The sequence below is a fragment of the Drosophila albomicans genome, chromosome 3 (genome assembly GCF_009650485.2).
Source record: "Drosophila albomicans strain 15112-1751.03 chromosome 3, ASM965048v2, whole genome shotgun sequence".
Classification (NCBI taxonomy): Eukaryota; Metazoa; Arthropoda; class Insecta; order Diptera; family Drosophilidae; genus Drosophila; species Drosophila albomicans.
The window spans coordinates 54,106,367-54,119,839 of record NC_047629.2 but is presented as its reverse complement, the minus strand read 5'-3'; the positions used below and the strand labels follow the sequence as shown (position 1 = coordinate 54,119,839).

General features: G+C 39.5%; 2 protein-coding genes across 3 annotated transcripts; both read right to left on the bottom strand.

Annotated features, from left to right (window-relative positions):
• Positions 1–8,098: 8,098 nt before the first annotated feature.
• Positions 8,099–10,087, bottom strand: LOC117571195 (glutamate transporter polyphemus). 2 transcript variants are annotated; one of them, XM_034253236.2, is made up of 6 exons: positions 9,994–10,087; positions 9,893–9,934; positions 9,689–9,839; positions 9,156–9,635; positions 8,916–9,094; positions 8,099–8,650 (listed from the first exon to the last, which is right to left on the bottom strand). In XM_034253236.2, the coding sequence occupies exons 1-6, from the start codon at positions 9,999–10,001 to the stop codon at positions 8,242–8,244; spliced, it is 1,269 nt and encodes a 422-aa protein (XP_034109127.1). In that variant the 5' UTR covers positions 10,002–10,087; the 3' UTR covers positions 8,099–8,241. The 2 variants fall into 2 exon arrangements, with proteins under 2 accessions (XP_034109127.1, XP_051860837.1); XM_052004877.1 differs by lacking the exons at positions 9,893–9,934; positions 9,994–10,087 and having other exon boundaries at positions 9,693–9,817.
• Positions 10,088–10,110: 23 nt separating this feature from the next.
• On the bottom strand, positions 10,111–12,979 carry LOC117571193 (proton-coupled amino acid transporter-like protein CG1139). The gene is made up of 8 exons (XM_034253235.2): positions 12,714–12,979; positions 12,600–12,653; positions 12,379–12,529; positions 12,195–12,316; positions 11,051–11,277; positions 10,862–10,992; positions 10,626–10,804; positions 10,111–10,566 (listed from the first exon to the last, which is right to left on the bottom strand). Exons 1-8 carry the CDS (start codon positions 12,830–12,832, stop codon positions 10,140–10,142), a joined length of 1,410 nt encoding a protein of 469 aa, XP_034109126.1. The 5' UTR covers positions 12,833–12,979; the 3' UTR covers positions 10,111–10,139.
• Between the last annotated feature and the right edge of the window lie 494 nt (positions 12,980–13,473).

Genomic DNA, 13,473 nt, shown 5'->3' with positions numbered 1-13,473 from the left:
AACATACATTTCATTTGAACGCTTATTAAGATAACATATGAGAACGTATTTCCCACGTTTGAAGAGTACAGGTCAATTTGGAGTTTTCATTTTAAATACAATAACTTAGCGATACTAAGAAAACAATGTAAAGCACATAATTTGTAGAGGAACAAATATTTTGCAAATATCTCACTAAATAAAATTTGATACTGCAACGATTTTTAAATAATTTGGTAAATTAATAAATATTAAGGGTTTACATATAATGTTTTCTCGCAATATCTTCAGACGGATGGGCACACAGATAAGGTCAATAAAATTGAATAATTATTAACCGAAAAGCAAAAAAAGACATAAAACAAGCAAGGCAACCAAAAAGCCTTCACTTTTTGTTGTTACTTTAAGTACATTATGAAATATCAAATATATTAAAACGACTTCTTTGTTAAAAGATTAATATTAGTTTATCATTTTAGTTCATACTTTCCATTTAAGATATCTTATTTTTATTCGCTTATTGTTTAAAACTACAATGCACCTCGAAAGTTGCGAAGCTCTGCTGGTTAACCAGACCTTGAACACGCCAGCTACATGAGCGTTTATCGCCTCCACTTTGTTGACAATTCCCAGCGCCTGGCTGCCTGCCTAGTGGCAAAAGATTTGCCACACATGTTTATTTGCACAATCCAAACACTTGATAGCGAGTGATAATGTTGGAATACGGCTGCCAAACCGCAGCGAGAACAGTTTCAACTGTTCCACACTATTCCAAAAAAAAGGGCTTGAAATTTGCAACAATATTTTTTAGCGCATTCCCACGCTTCTTTATGACGCTCAGAGAACAGAGAAATCAAATTAATATACGATATAAAGCGCTGAAAACTGAAACGAAATGCTGATAAGATATTTATTCAGGTGCTGCGCAGTAATCACCCACAAAAGTGTTGGCGAAAAGGTAAAGCGAGTAATAAAAAAACCAAAACCAAAAAAACAATATAAAAAGGGAAATGTGCAAACGCAATTTAAGTCGGAGTAACTGAAAAGTGAACCGTGAGAAAATTACACCCACAGATAACACAAGACATCAGAACTCTGAAGACTGAGGACTGAGACGAGTTGTAGCTGAGTCTTGAGCGATAAGCGTTTTGCATTGTGACGCAATGTTCGGTTGTATACATATGTGTGTGTGCGTGTGTGTACAATTGAAAAATTACTATTTACCAAACGGTCAAGGCAGCGACTGAACGAACGAAGTAAGAGTTTAAAGTTCGTGCACAGTCGAAAATCAAAAATTGTATCTGACGGATACACACACGCGCAGTATTGGCACTGCCTCTGTATGTGGTTTATTTTCGTGCGTCGTGGTTCTGCGATAAGCACAGCGTGTGAATTTTGAGGAAAAAAAACAAAACATTCCGAACTTGACTTCGTCAGTCGCTGTATGAGTATCTTATGGATACACGCGCTCATAATTTTGTTGGCGCCCGTTAAGCCATCATCATCGAATTGTATCTCCGATGATATTTCAGCAGCTGTACATAAATCACTCGGATGCGTATGCACAACCTTTGAACCGGCAGATTAAACTGCCTCAAGACAAAATCGACAAAGTCGAAGTCCGTGGCCAGCTGCATAAATTGAACGGCAGCCAACAAATTCATTTGGATTTTAACTACTGTTAATTTGCAATTGATGTTTGACTGTTGGCCAAATCGATTCGCTGCGCTACAGTTGCACACAGGTTTCTCTGCAACTGATCGATGCACAGATAAATGCAACCGAAAAGAGAGAAAGAGAGAGAGACTTACTCCCCTTTCTCTCTGCATCTATTAGCTTGCTTGGCAGCTTAATGTCAGTGGCACAATGTTTGGGCCATGTTTATTGGGATTAGTTGCTAAAAATTATGACCAATTTGTCGAGTTCAATAAGATGCAGCCAAGCAAATGCGAATACTATATAGACAGTGGCAGGTTGAATGTGGCAGCAACTGCGGCAGCGAGTCCCCAAGGCAGGGACAAGGCATTGCAACAAAATCGCCTTTCAAGTCAATTGCATGCAAATGCAGTCAGTGCGAGTTGTGCGATGCCACAACACCAACACCGTAGAAGGCGTCTCGCATGTCTCTCGCACTTATTTTGCGTACATTTTTGGTAACACAAAATTAAAGCCTTAAACAGATAATGCGCTATCAGGCAGACTGACTGTTGGCCGCATTCAATGCAAATCTCTGTGTCTGTGTGACGTCTGGCGAGTTAATAGAAAATTTATAATGCCACTCGTGCCATAAATTTGCAACATACACCCACATGTGTTGTGTCAACGTTGCAACGCTTTGCGATACGCCAGGCGGCAAAGAAACGTGTGGGAAAAAGTTGTAATTTGCAGTTGACAAATACGCAAAGCTTCGGGGCTGGCAAAAATTAACTCATATTGCAGCCAGCAGCAGCAGCAGCAGCACTCGAGCTGGCAATTCGAACTTGCTGTTTGGAGTCAAGTCAATGATTTATGTGCACAGCGCGGCCTACGATGTGTAGCAGCAACAACAGCAGCAGCAAGGAGGCAACTGCTTCGTTCTTTTGCCTGAACAATGGGCAATGGGGCAGTGGGAGCTGCTAGAGTGGCTAACCAATCTCCTTGCTTTTGCCTACCTGCTGCTGCTGTTGCTGCTGTGTTGGCGTTGAAGCTGCTGTTGCTGCTGCTGCTGCTTCTATTCCCGCTGTCGACGTCGCTGCGCCGCAGGCTGCAATTGTCTGCTTAAAAGCGTTCATTCTGTCCACAATGAAGCCACATAACTTGGCCGCAGTTACAGGCGGCAGCCCAGGTAGCATAGACATACAGTCAGACAACGAGTCGTGCCCCTCCATCCAACTGGCTGCCTTCGATGTGATGATTTATTGTGGCTGCGCCTGCAGCGACCTCCTGCACACTGACTCCCCTTTTACCCCCTCTGAGTAAGAGAGAGCGACTCACACTCAGTTCGGTAGCCGTTGTTCGTTTTGCAGTTTGTTCGAATTGAAACTTTATTTAATAAGTTGATGTTATTTGTTAACTGAGCCAAAGGCAACGCGCTGCGAAATTATGTTGCTCCCGGCTGGCTGCTCCTGTCGTACTCCTCGCTGCAGCCATTTCTAATGCACTCATGGCACACTGGCTGCAACATGGTCAAATGTTTGCCCATAAATCAGTTGGCCAACTTATGCTTAGGCGTGGGTTACAACTGCAATACATCGATTTACTTGCTTAAATTGTTGTTCAAAGTGCATTAAAATTGAATTGGCTTTCGCATTTGTGCTTAGGGCTAACAACTCATTTGATTAGTTTAATTTCACGATTTACAAATAATTATACTGGCAATTAAATATGTGAAATTACAAACAGACAGAAATGTGGCCTAAGGTTAAATGTGTGTGTGCTATAAAAAGAGTTTTCAATAGTAACTAAAATTTAATTAATATGGCCAAAGGGAAGCTATTTTTGTACTATTACTTAACTATAAAATAGTTTAAATGAGACTTTTAAATTTTTACGACCACAAATTAATCCTTATTAGAAAAATAACTTTATTTCTATGAGCATTCTGTAGGGCAATCCAATTATATAAATGATTTATTGGCAAGTGGTTATTAACTTTGAGTTAGTAACTAGTTTATTGAATATTGTTAATATTTCTGACAATTTTCTATTTGTAAATAGAATAGAATAATAGAATAATTTTTTAATATGTCCTAAATTAAAGTTCTACTTCATTTATGGTATGCCCTTCGGTATATTTGAGTACTTTACGGTATATTTGACGAATAATACCGCAGTGTTTTGATTTTATTCAAAAGCACATTCGACTTACTTGTTTTTCATTTCGTTTTTTTTTATATATCACTCTTTAAAGTATAATTTCAATATTAAGGTAACTATTTAATCATCCAAAATAATGGTGATTTCTCATTGAATGATTTTTCGCTAATCTAAGCCTTTTTTTGTACATGTACGACATTACTTCTCCTACTGTATTATCTTTAATTTGGTCACTCTTTCATCCTCATTATCTCTCATTAAAATTGCTATCAAATGTACTTGCCTTATTTGAAGGACCTTAGCAAATCAGTGACCCAATTGGTTGCGGCTATTAAGTTGATATTTTGCGGATTCTTTTCATGTTGCATTTAATGGAGTGTGTCAATGCATTGTATTAGAAAGTACGAGTGCGGCGAGTGCCGCAGTCGTGTCACTTTAATCTGAGCCGCAGCATCTGGCTAAACACTTGCTGACAAATTGCTGATAAATAAACCTCAAATGCGAGAGATTTGCAATAATGCCTTTCTAATTTCATGTGTGCCATGTGCTGTGTACACTGTGTGTTGTGCGTTGTGCGTTTTTGCAACGCTCCTTTGTGGCAATGCATGCAAAGCGAACAAAAACAACAAGCAACAGCCTTCCTCCTGGCATGGCGCCTCGGGCCTTTGCAGGCTAAAAAGTCCGCAGGCTGTGCTGCAATTTTAAACATTTTCCACACGTAATGCGAAAGTTTGAATCATTTGTCCACAGTGCACAGAGTGCAGTGCAGCAACTTGCTTTTTTGCTTGGTTTTTTTTTTCATTTAAAATTCTTGTCACAGACATGTAATTGCAACGCGCCGCCGTCCGCCAACTCCAGAGTTCCCGACTCCCGACTCCCGACTGCAGACTCCCGACTTAACCGACTAGCGAGTCCCGCAGCAAACGGATCTATATTGCTATTGGCCAGGCCTATTGACAATGCGTTTGTCAGCAGCAGCAGCAACAGCAGCAACATCTGGCTGTTGCTGCCTCTGGCGCTGTGTTGACACAGATAAGTGCGTGGCGGCGGCGTCGGCAGCGATAAGTAGCGTTTTATGCATTAATTTTTGCCACAAAGTGGCATTATTTATTACGCATTAATGCGCTGAATTAACGTTTATTTAATTAATATTAATGCTGGCACAGCAGCAGCAGCAGCAGCAACAAGAGCTTGCAGTAGTTGCTTTTGCTGTTGCTGGTAGCAACAAAGTTGTCAGTTGTTGCTTCACTTTGCTGTTGTTGGCTGCAACCGTTTTTAGTTAGTTAGGCATGACATTTTGTCTATAGATTTTGGGCAGCCAGGCAATTAAAGGTACCGCTAACAGACATTACCTGTCCAGGCAGTCATTCAGTCAGTCAGTTCAGGCAATTGTCAGTTGGCTAGACAACATGTTGCTGACATACCTTCCAAGCATGTTGCTGCTGCTGCGGCTGCGACTGTGGCTGCTGCTGCTGCTGGGCTCTGAAAATTTGGTGCAGTTCAATGGGCGTCTTTGTCGGCATCTTTTGTGTCGCGTCTCCTACACAACACAACTTGTGTCTCTCCATTTTTGACATTCTGACTGTTGCATGTTCCGTGTTGCATGTTCGTTGGCTGCTCTTGCCGCACAGGTCAAGGCCTTGGGGGCAGCATAATCAACGAGTTGATGACTTTGGCGACTCTTGACGTGTCTCCGACTTTATCCAACAACCTACTCAATAATCAGCGACTGCCGCTGACCGTTAAATTGTGCAAATATTTAAACAAAATTTGAAGAAAAAAAAAATCGAAAGTATTTACAACCAAAAAAAAACCAATAACTTTTCTCTCATTTCTCTTTTTTTTTTTATTAAGGAGAATATTTCGATAAACCAATATTTGCGTTAGGTCGAGCGTAAGATAACGACGGGCACGACATTTGTAATCCATCAGTGTCGGGGGCGGCCTTAGGCTTCATACACTCACACTCATACTCAGATTCAAACACTCACACATTCAAGGAACGCACATTGAGTAGGTTTTTTGGGCGCAATAAACTTTATAATTTATAGACCAATCAGACGTGAATCGCACGCACTAAAACAAGTGAAAAATCATAGTCCAAACACATAATGCATCAGTGGAGATCAGAGAGGCAGGCAATTTATAGGATGGCCATGCCAATAGACATCGCGCAGCGGGTTGTCAAATCGAACCGCACAACTCCCAACTCCAACTCCAACTTCAGTATCTCGACTCTCGACTTTGGACTCTCTTGGCTGGCCAATTGATTTATACAAACGGCAAAGCAACGGAACACAAATTGGTTGCCGAGGATCGCAGTGGATAGCTCCTTCGGAATGATTTGTGGCACTTTGGCGCAATCGTCGCATACGCAGAACTTGATGCTTGCGCCTGCTGCACACTGTTTAACCTTTTGCCCTCCACTTGGGCCACATGGGTGGAGTCGTCTATGTCTGTGTGCTGCACGTGTGCCACATTTTCATTGGAAATCATTAGCCAAAGATCGCTGGCATCACTAACTGAACTGAACAATGTTTGTCTGTGGTGAACAAAAGAGTCTTGTGGCTTTTGCATGCCGATTGCGTAGCTAATTAGAGCCATAAATGCGAGTGCGCTCAAATCCCACGTTGAACTCACTCAAAGCCCCGATGGATTTGACGGAAAGTGATATGCAGGCGTTGGCAAAAAATGTTTCTCCAGGCTAATAACAACATCGGTGGCAGCAACACCAACAACAACAACAACAACTGCAAACAGATGTCGCCTGTCGGCCGTTTGCCCATTTAGGTTATGTCGGAATCCAACACCAGTTTATCAAGCGACGGCCCAAACAATAAATTACGCAATCCAAACGCTCAACTGCAGTCCATCAATGGCATAATGAGGCAAGCGGCGGGCCGCCCCAGCAGCAGCAGCAGCAGCAGTGGCTGCCACAGCACTTGCAACAGCGGCCCCAGCGTAGAGATGCATTACCATATCGGCATAAATTCCGGAGCATCGTTAAGTGGGCCTGACTCGGCGACGTCGACAGACAAACAGGCTGCTGCTGAGGCTGCTGCTGCTGCTGCTTGTGTTGTGGCAAGCAGGTTGCCTCGGCCGCATGCCACATGCCAGGCTCTACGCCAGATTGGTTACCCAGAGACTGCCACCTAATGAGGGAATTACCGGCAATGCCAATGTCGACATCACCATCGATAATGGGCTGAGCACTCGTCAGCGGAGGTGGAGTTGTGAATGCTGTTGGTGTTGAACAGTTGGGAGTTGCTTGCAATTGCAACTGTGCCATCTTACCGCCCTCTCGGAATATAATTCATTGATGTTTACTTCAGTAAAATTATTTAGTAACGTGTTCTCATGCAATACACAATGTAATTAAGAAAAATATTATTTTATTATAGAAATTTATCACTACACAGAAAAACAAGGAAGAAAGTTACAGTCGAGTATGCTCGATTGTGAGATACCCGCTACCCATTTTCAATAAAAGAAAAATAGTGCAGTATTTTATCAAAATATACCAAAAAATACTAAAATATACCAAATGTTTTGTTTGGTATTTCGATATAGTACACCATTCAAAATATACCATAGGCACAATGGACCAGATTGTCGGCCAAAGCAACTAAGAGCCCTAGTGAAATTTTCCAAATTTTCAGGAATCATAACTACTATAGTAATTATTGTATATACCAAAATTCGCAACAATAGCTTTAAAATTACTCTTGTTATTCGATTTTTTTTTAAATTGCGGAAGTGGGCGTGGCAAAAATTTGAAATAAACTTTATCTGCGTGCAAACATAACAAATGCTGTCGAAAAAAATTATAGCTCTATCTCTTATAGTCTCTGAGATCTAGGTGTTCATACGGACAGACGGACAGACACACAAACAGACAGACGAACATGGCTAGATCGTCTCGGCTGTTGACGCTGATCAAGAATATATATACTTTATAGGGTCGGAAATGCCTCCTTCTACCTGTTACATACATTTCCTATCGGCACAAGGGTTAGCGGGTATAAAAATCGTTGCGAAATAAGATTTGTTGAACCGGAAAATGTTATTTCAACATTCTTTTTTTTGATTAAAAATATCTGATATTAATATGATTCAATCTAGATTTTGTCTCTCTACGTACTCGTGCCCTTCTTTAATTATTTGATTATATTTATATTTTTATATTTATTGTACATTTTATACATATATGTATTTATATATAAAGGAACTATGTGTTTTTATTGTACAAAAATACAATTTAAATAGACGCATTACTTCTACGTTTTTCAGAAATTATACTATCCAAAATACATACATAAAAAGGTACTTTACTATTGACTTTATTACTCATTTCTGTTTCTATAACACTTGTCAATATACAAAAGTAAATATAATATGATTGCTAAACGTTTTTTAGGTCGTTGCAACCTCAGTTGTTGTATATTTCGCTGTTGTTGTTTCCTCGGACTATGTAAAATATTCTTCAATCATTTCCACGAACGCTGTATAACTGCCATAAAAGAATATAATTGATCCAAAGATAATTATGAGAATATTCTTCCAGAGTTTCCATAAAAATTTGCCATAAGAATCGTGGTACAAACACAACTCGATGAAGCATGGGAATATCAAATTCAGCACCGAGATGGAAAATGCACCCACCAACGACAGCAATGGACCCAAGTTGGGAAATGCGATGCCATTTAATGTGGTTAACAGGACAAAGCAGATACGTACGATATATTCAACCATGTGAGGATTTTTAAGATCGCGCTTCTTCAAATGATCCATGATAATGTTGACGGTGACATATCCGCTAAGTGGATATGTGAGAAATATGGCAACAGCTATGCCCAATTTGATTATCTGAGCGAGACTGAGAATACAAAAATATTTAATCAAAATGTGATCTAACGTGAGAAAGAAAGAAAGAAGATGAATAAAAGATGGTAAAGAAAGATTAAGAGACAAAAAGAGACATATAATAAAGCTCAGAAGATGTATAGAAAATATATCTTATATAGTAAATTAATAAACCCCTTTTTACTCTTTTTTCGGAGTGAACATATTGGAATGATGGACCTATTTTCTGTGCTCTCTACACGAATATAGTGAAATCAAACGTGCAAAATTTAACTTACATTTCTTCAACTGGAATATTGAGAGTTATAGTCGCTTCAGTGGCATCACCGTAACGCCAGTAGCCAATCAATCCGAAGAAAATATAAAGTATGCATATCAATATCGCGGCGACACTCAGAACACCCAGCCAACCCAAATATTTCTTCGGCTCTGCCATTTTTGATTCAATAGCGAGCATCTAAAGAGAAACCGCAAGAGTTGGAAAATGTCCTCTAAATATTTCGAATAGTCTTACTAACCACACCCACGGATGATATGGAAAACAATACAATGCCTAAGGCAAAGGGTATTTTAATCAGGTCCGGGAACATATTTCGCTCTGATATCGATGGCAGGCCACGGAATAAGTACCAAAATATAGCCAAGATTCCGAGGAGAATCAGACATGTAGCGAGAATATTGCTGGGCACCAGATACTTCAGATGTCGCAATAAGAATAATGGAATGCAACAAATGCCAACAATTGCGATCAAAATCCGAAGATCGATTTTAGCAAAATACTCTTCAATGAATTGTTTCAAGTTGACAGCCACAAAAACAATATAGACAACATTGACACCATAATGCGATAATCCGAGAATAATATCCACCGAATATCCAGCTGCCTTGGAGAACCAACGACAACATTTGGGTCCCTCTTCAAAGGCGAACTCCATTGTCTCATGGAACGTCATATATGGGACTTTTTTTCGTCTACACGACTCCACCATGCACATGATCTGTAGAATAAGTTGGGCATAGTAATTAAATGTGAATAAAACTATTCTTTTACCAGCAATTCCATGCCATAAATAAGCACAAACATAGACAGCACAGTTAGAACGGATCCACCCAGAACGCCAGTGAACTTAAAGGCTAAAGGCATGGCCAAAATGCCAGTGCCAATAACGCATTTCACCAATGAGAAAAACGCATCCCAGACGCTAAGCAAAAGTGAATATTATGTGGAATTCCATCTGTAGAAGTTAAAACTTACGTCAGCGGAACTTCCACTTCTCGACTTGCATATGGATCATAACTGTGTGTGGACATTATATAAAGGCTAGATCGCAAAAAGCTAGGATAGATTTAACTTACTCTGCCATTAATAACTTTTAATTTTGGTAAACTGACTAAATATGCTTTATGAAGTCAACAGTACAACTGAAAATCGGAACTAATTTTAATATTTTTAAAGTAATAGTAAAAGCCAATACGATTGTTAAACTACAAATCTTTACTTTTCAGTTTTCGTTGTCTTTTAGCTGTTCTCGCATTAATGCCAATGAGGTCACAGTGCCTGCAATGCCGCCACCCAAACCCACAACGATGAATGCCAATGAACGGAAAAACAGCAGCTTAAAGCGACCATAGCCCTGATCGTAGCAGACACAGAGATTGATAATGCCCGGATAGATGAGACCCACTTGAGCTAGACAAAAGGAGCCAACCAGCGAAAGCAGCAATCCAAAGTCCGGATAGGCGATGCCACAAAGCACAGAGGCAATCACCATGGCCATGCGCACCAGATACTCAAGCGATCGGGTTGCATTATCCACCAATCGAGGCAGCATATAGTTGCGCCAGATTATCTCGATCGCAACGTAGCCCTGCAGGGCATAGCTGAAAAAGATGGCCAATGCCAGCATGGCTCTAACGCATTGAGGCAGTCTGTAAAGCAGTCGATACTCGGATTAATGTGCAGCTTAAAATATTGAGTTGAGGCTTACATTTCATTGATGGGCAGATTGTTAAGTATCGAACTGGCGGTGGCATCGCCGTACTGCCAATAGCCGAAAAAGCCGAATGCCGCATAAAACGCAATCACAATGAACATGGCCCGATTGAGTATGCCAAAGGTGCCCAAATAATGTTCAGGCTTTTGCATGTTCATTCGCAGCGTGAGGATCTGTGGGATAACGAATTTGATTAACGATGGGAAACGAAGCAAAGTGTGTGCACTTGCCATGCCAACAGATTCAATGGCAAACAATATTGTGCCAAAGACGAGGGGATAATGTGTCCACACCTGAACAGCTCGACGTTCTTCCAGACTTGGCAAATTGCAGAATATATAGGTACAAATGATTGCAAAGCCTGTAATGGAAGTTGGATGGGTACACATGTAAATGTTAAAACTACATAAAATACTTGCTTGTCAGCATTAACATATTTGAAACTATCGCAAAGGGCACAAGATACTTCAGATCTCTTATGAGAAAGGTCAACAGAAGCGGCAACGTGAGCAGCGCCATATAGAAACGTATGTCAATGGGCCGCAAATAAATGTCGCCCAATTCCTTGACACTCTTGGCCACAAACACCACGTACACACAATCTACGCCAAAGTGATAGACACAAAGAAAGACATCCACTTGGCAGCTGAGAAGTATAGTAAAACAAAATTGATAGTAACCAGATGGTATATTTTGAATGTAGTAGTATATTGATCGGTATATTATAGTATTTTTTAATAATAATAATAATAATGTAGTAGTATATATTAAAGGTGGCGAACTATCGATAGTCTGCGCCATCGATAGTGCTTGATAGTTACCATAAACTATCGACTATCGACGATAGCAAGGAAAAACTATCGTCGATAGTTGTCGATAGCGCAGTAAAAGAAAATAATTTAATAATAATAATAACAATAATTTGGTTTTTCAATCTTTATCTGAAAATAACAAATAATTATTATTCGAATATGATTTTTTTATTTTGTAGGTTTACCTTACCTGCTATTTATATATTTATTTTAACCAATAATTTTGTACGCGTATTTGAAGAGATTTGTCCTGCTTTGTTGAAGACCCTCTCCGACTCTACGGAAGTTTCATGTATACAGAGATATTTGAAAAAATATCGACCACAATCGACGATAGCGATTGACCACTATCGAGAGTACGTGCCACTATCGAGAGCGTATCGATAGTCGCCAGCCATCGATAGTCCCGATAGTGCCATCAATAGTTCTCCACCTCTAGTATATATGTACATATGTACATAACAATATGTGAAATATATCTTTGGGTACATTTTAGTATTTTCAAATAATAAATTAAGTACATATATAAATTATTATTTTAAGTTAACATTTTCTAAAGAAGAATACATCAATTCTTAGAAAAGGTCAGCTAAGTGTGTTAAACATTTGTCATAACTTACTTTAAATGTAATTATGGCGCTTAATAATATAAATAATACTTTATAGTGTCAGAGAAACCTTCGTATTCGGTTGAGGGTTAATACGAGCATCACAGCTTACAATTAAATAATAACTTATTTGCTAAACTTACGCTAGCAATTTTCCAAGAGGCTGCAGCCACTGTGGTCCATTGAGAACTGCGAGTTCCATGGTCTCGCTGTAGTTGAGTGTCGAGAACTTGTGTCGTTTGCACAGCGAGTTGATATCATTGAGCTGTGGTCAAAGGGAAATCGTATAAGCTGAACATTAAACTAAAAATCAAGAGCCAAGTTTACCAGCACGTGCATGGCATAAACCACAAAGGAGCCGAGCAGAATTGTGCTAATCAAGCCGAGCAACCAGCCAGCATTATAGTAGGCTCTGGGCATGGCCAGACAACCCGTGCCAAGAGCGCATTTGAGCAGATTAATAAACGCTTCCATATCGCTAAGTATAAGGTATTTATATTGAGAATCGAGAGCTGAATCTTACGAGTATTTCATTGATTGCTGCATACGTAATTGGATGTTCCACAACGTGTTCAATGTGCGAATTATAGGATAGCCCAGAGCTAAGGATAGTTAATGGGTCAATATATATATATCGACTTGAATGACTCATCGCAACTTACCCCAAGTTGCGTTGTAGAAAGTGAAAAGCCCGCACATGAATCGGTTGCAACACATCCCTCAGGTCCTTGTTCATTTGTATGGAGAAACGCCGACGACTTGGCATCTTAGGGGGCAACATTTTAGGCTAGAGAGCATTCCACACACACACACAAACACATAAATGTTTTACATATATATTTATTGTGTTGTTCAGGGCCAACTTGGTTGGCAATTATGCAAATGGTTAAGAACTAAATGCGAAGAGTTGAAGGCAGAAGATCATAAGTTGTAGTTGTTTGAATACTCTTTTTTAAGAAGAATTATTTGAAATTATTTTGTGAAAATATTTGCACTTTTCAATTAGACTTTTTGTGGGTTTTTATCATAAAAAATGTGTTTATTTAATAACAAAATATATGATATAGAATCAGAGTGGTGTAACTTTATTTATAGTATCCTAATTGTGTACTTTTATTAATATAAAATACTTGGCATTTCAGAGTTGAAGGCTTAACTTAGTTGTATCTTAGATATTTGAAATATATTTATGACTTAAGTTGAATAAAATTTCAAATTTGCAGAGTATTAAAGCTTCATTGTTGAGCTAAAAACTTGCAGCTTTATGGCTTTTAAATATTAGCATGGCCCAGAGCATTGCTTCATTCCTGGAAATTAAGAACAACGAAAGCAGCAGCGCGGAGAGCAACAAATGTTTGTTGTGTGGGCGTTTAAAGCCTGCCAAAGTGATCTGACCATGAAGACGCTGGCCAGTGGAGAGTG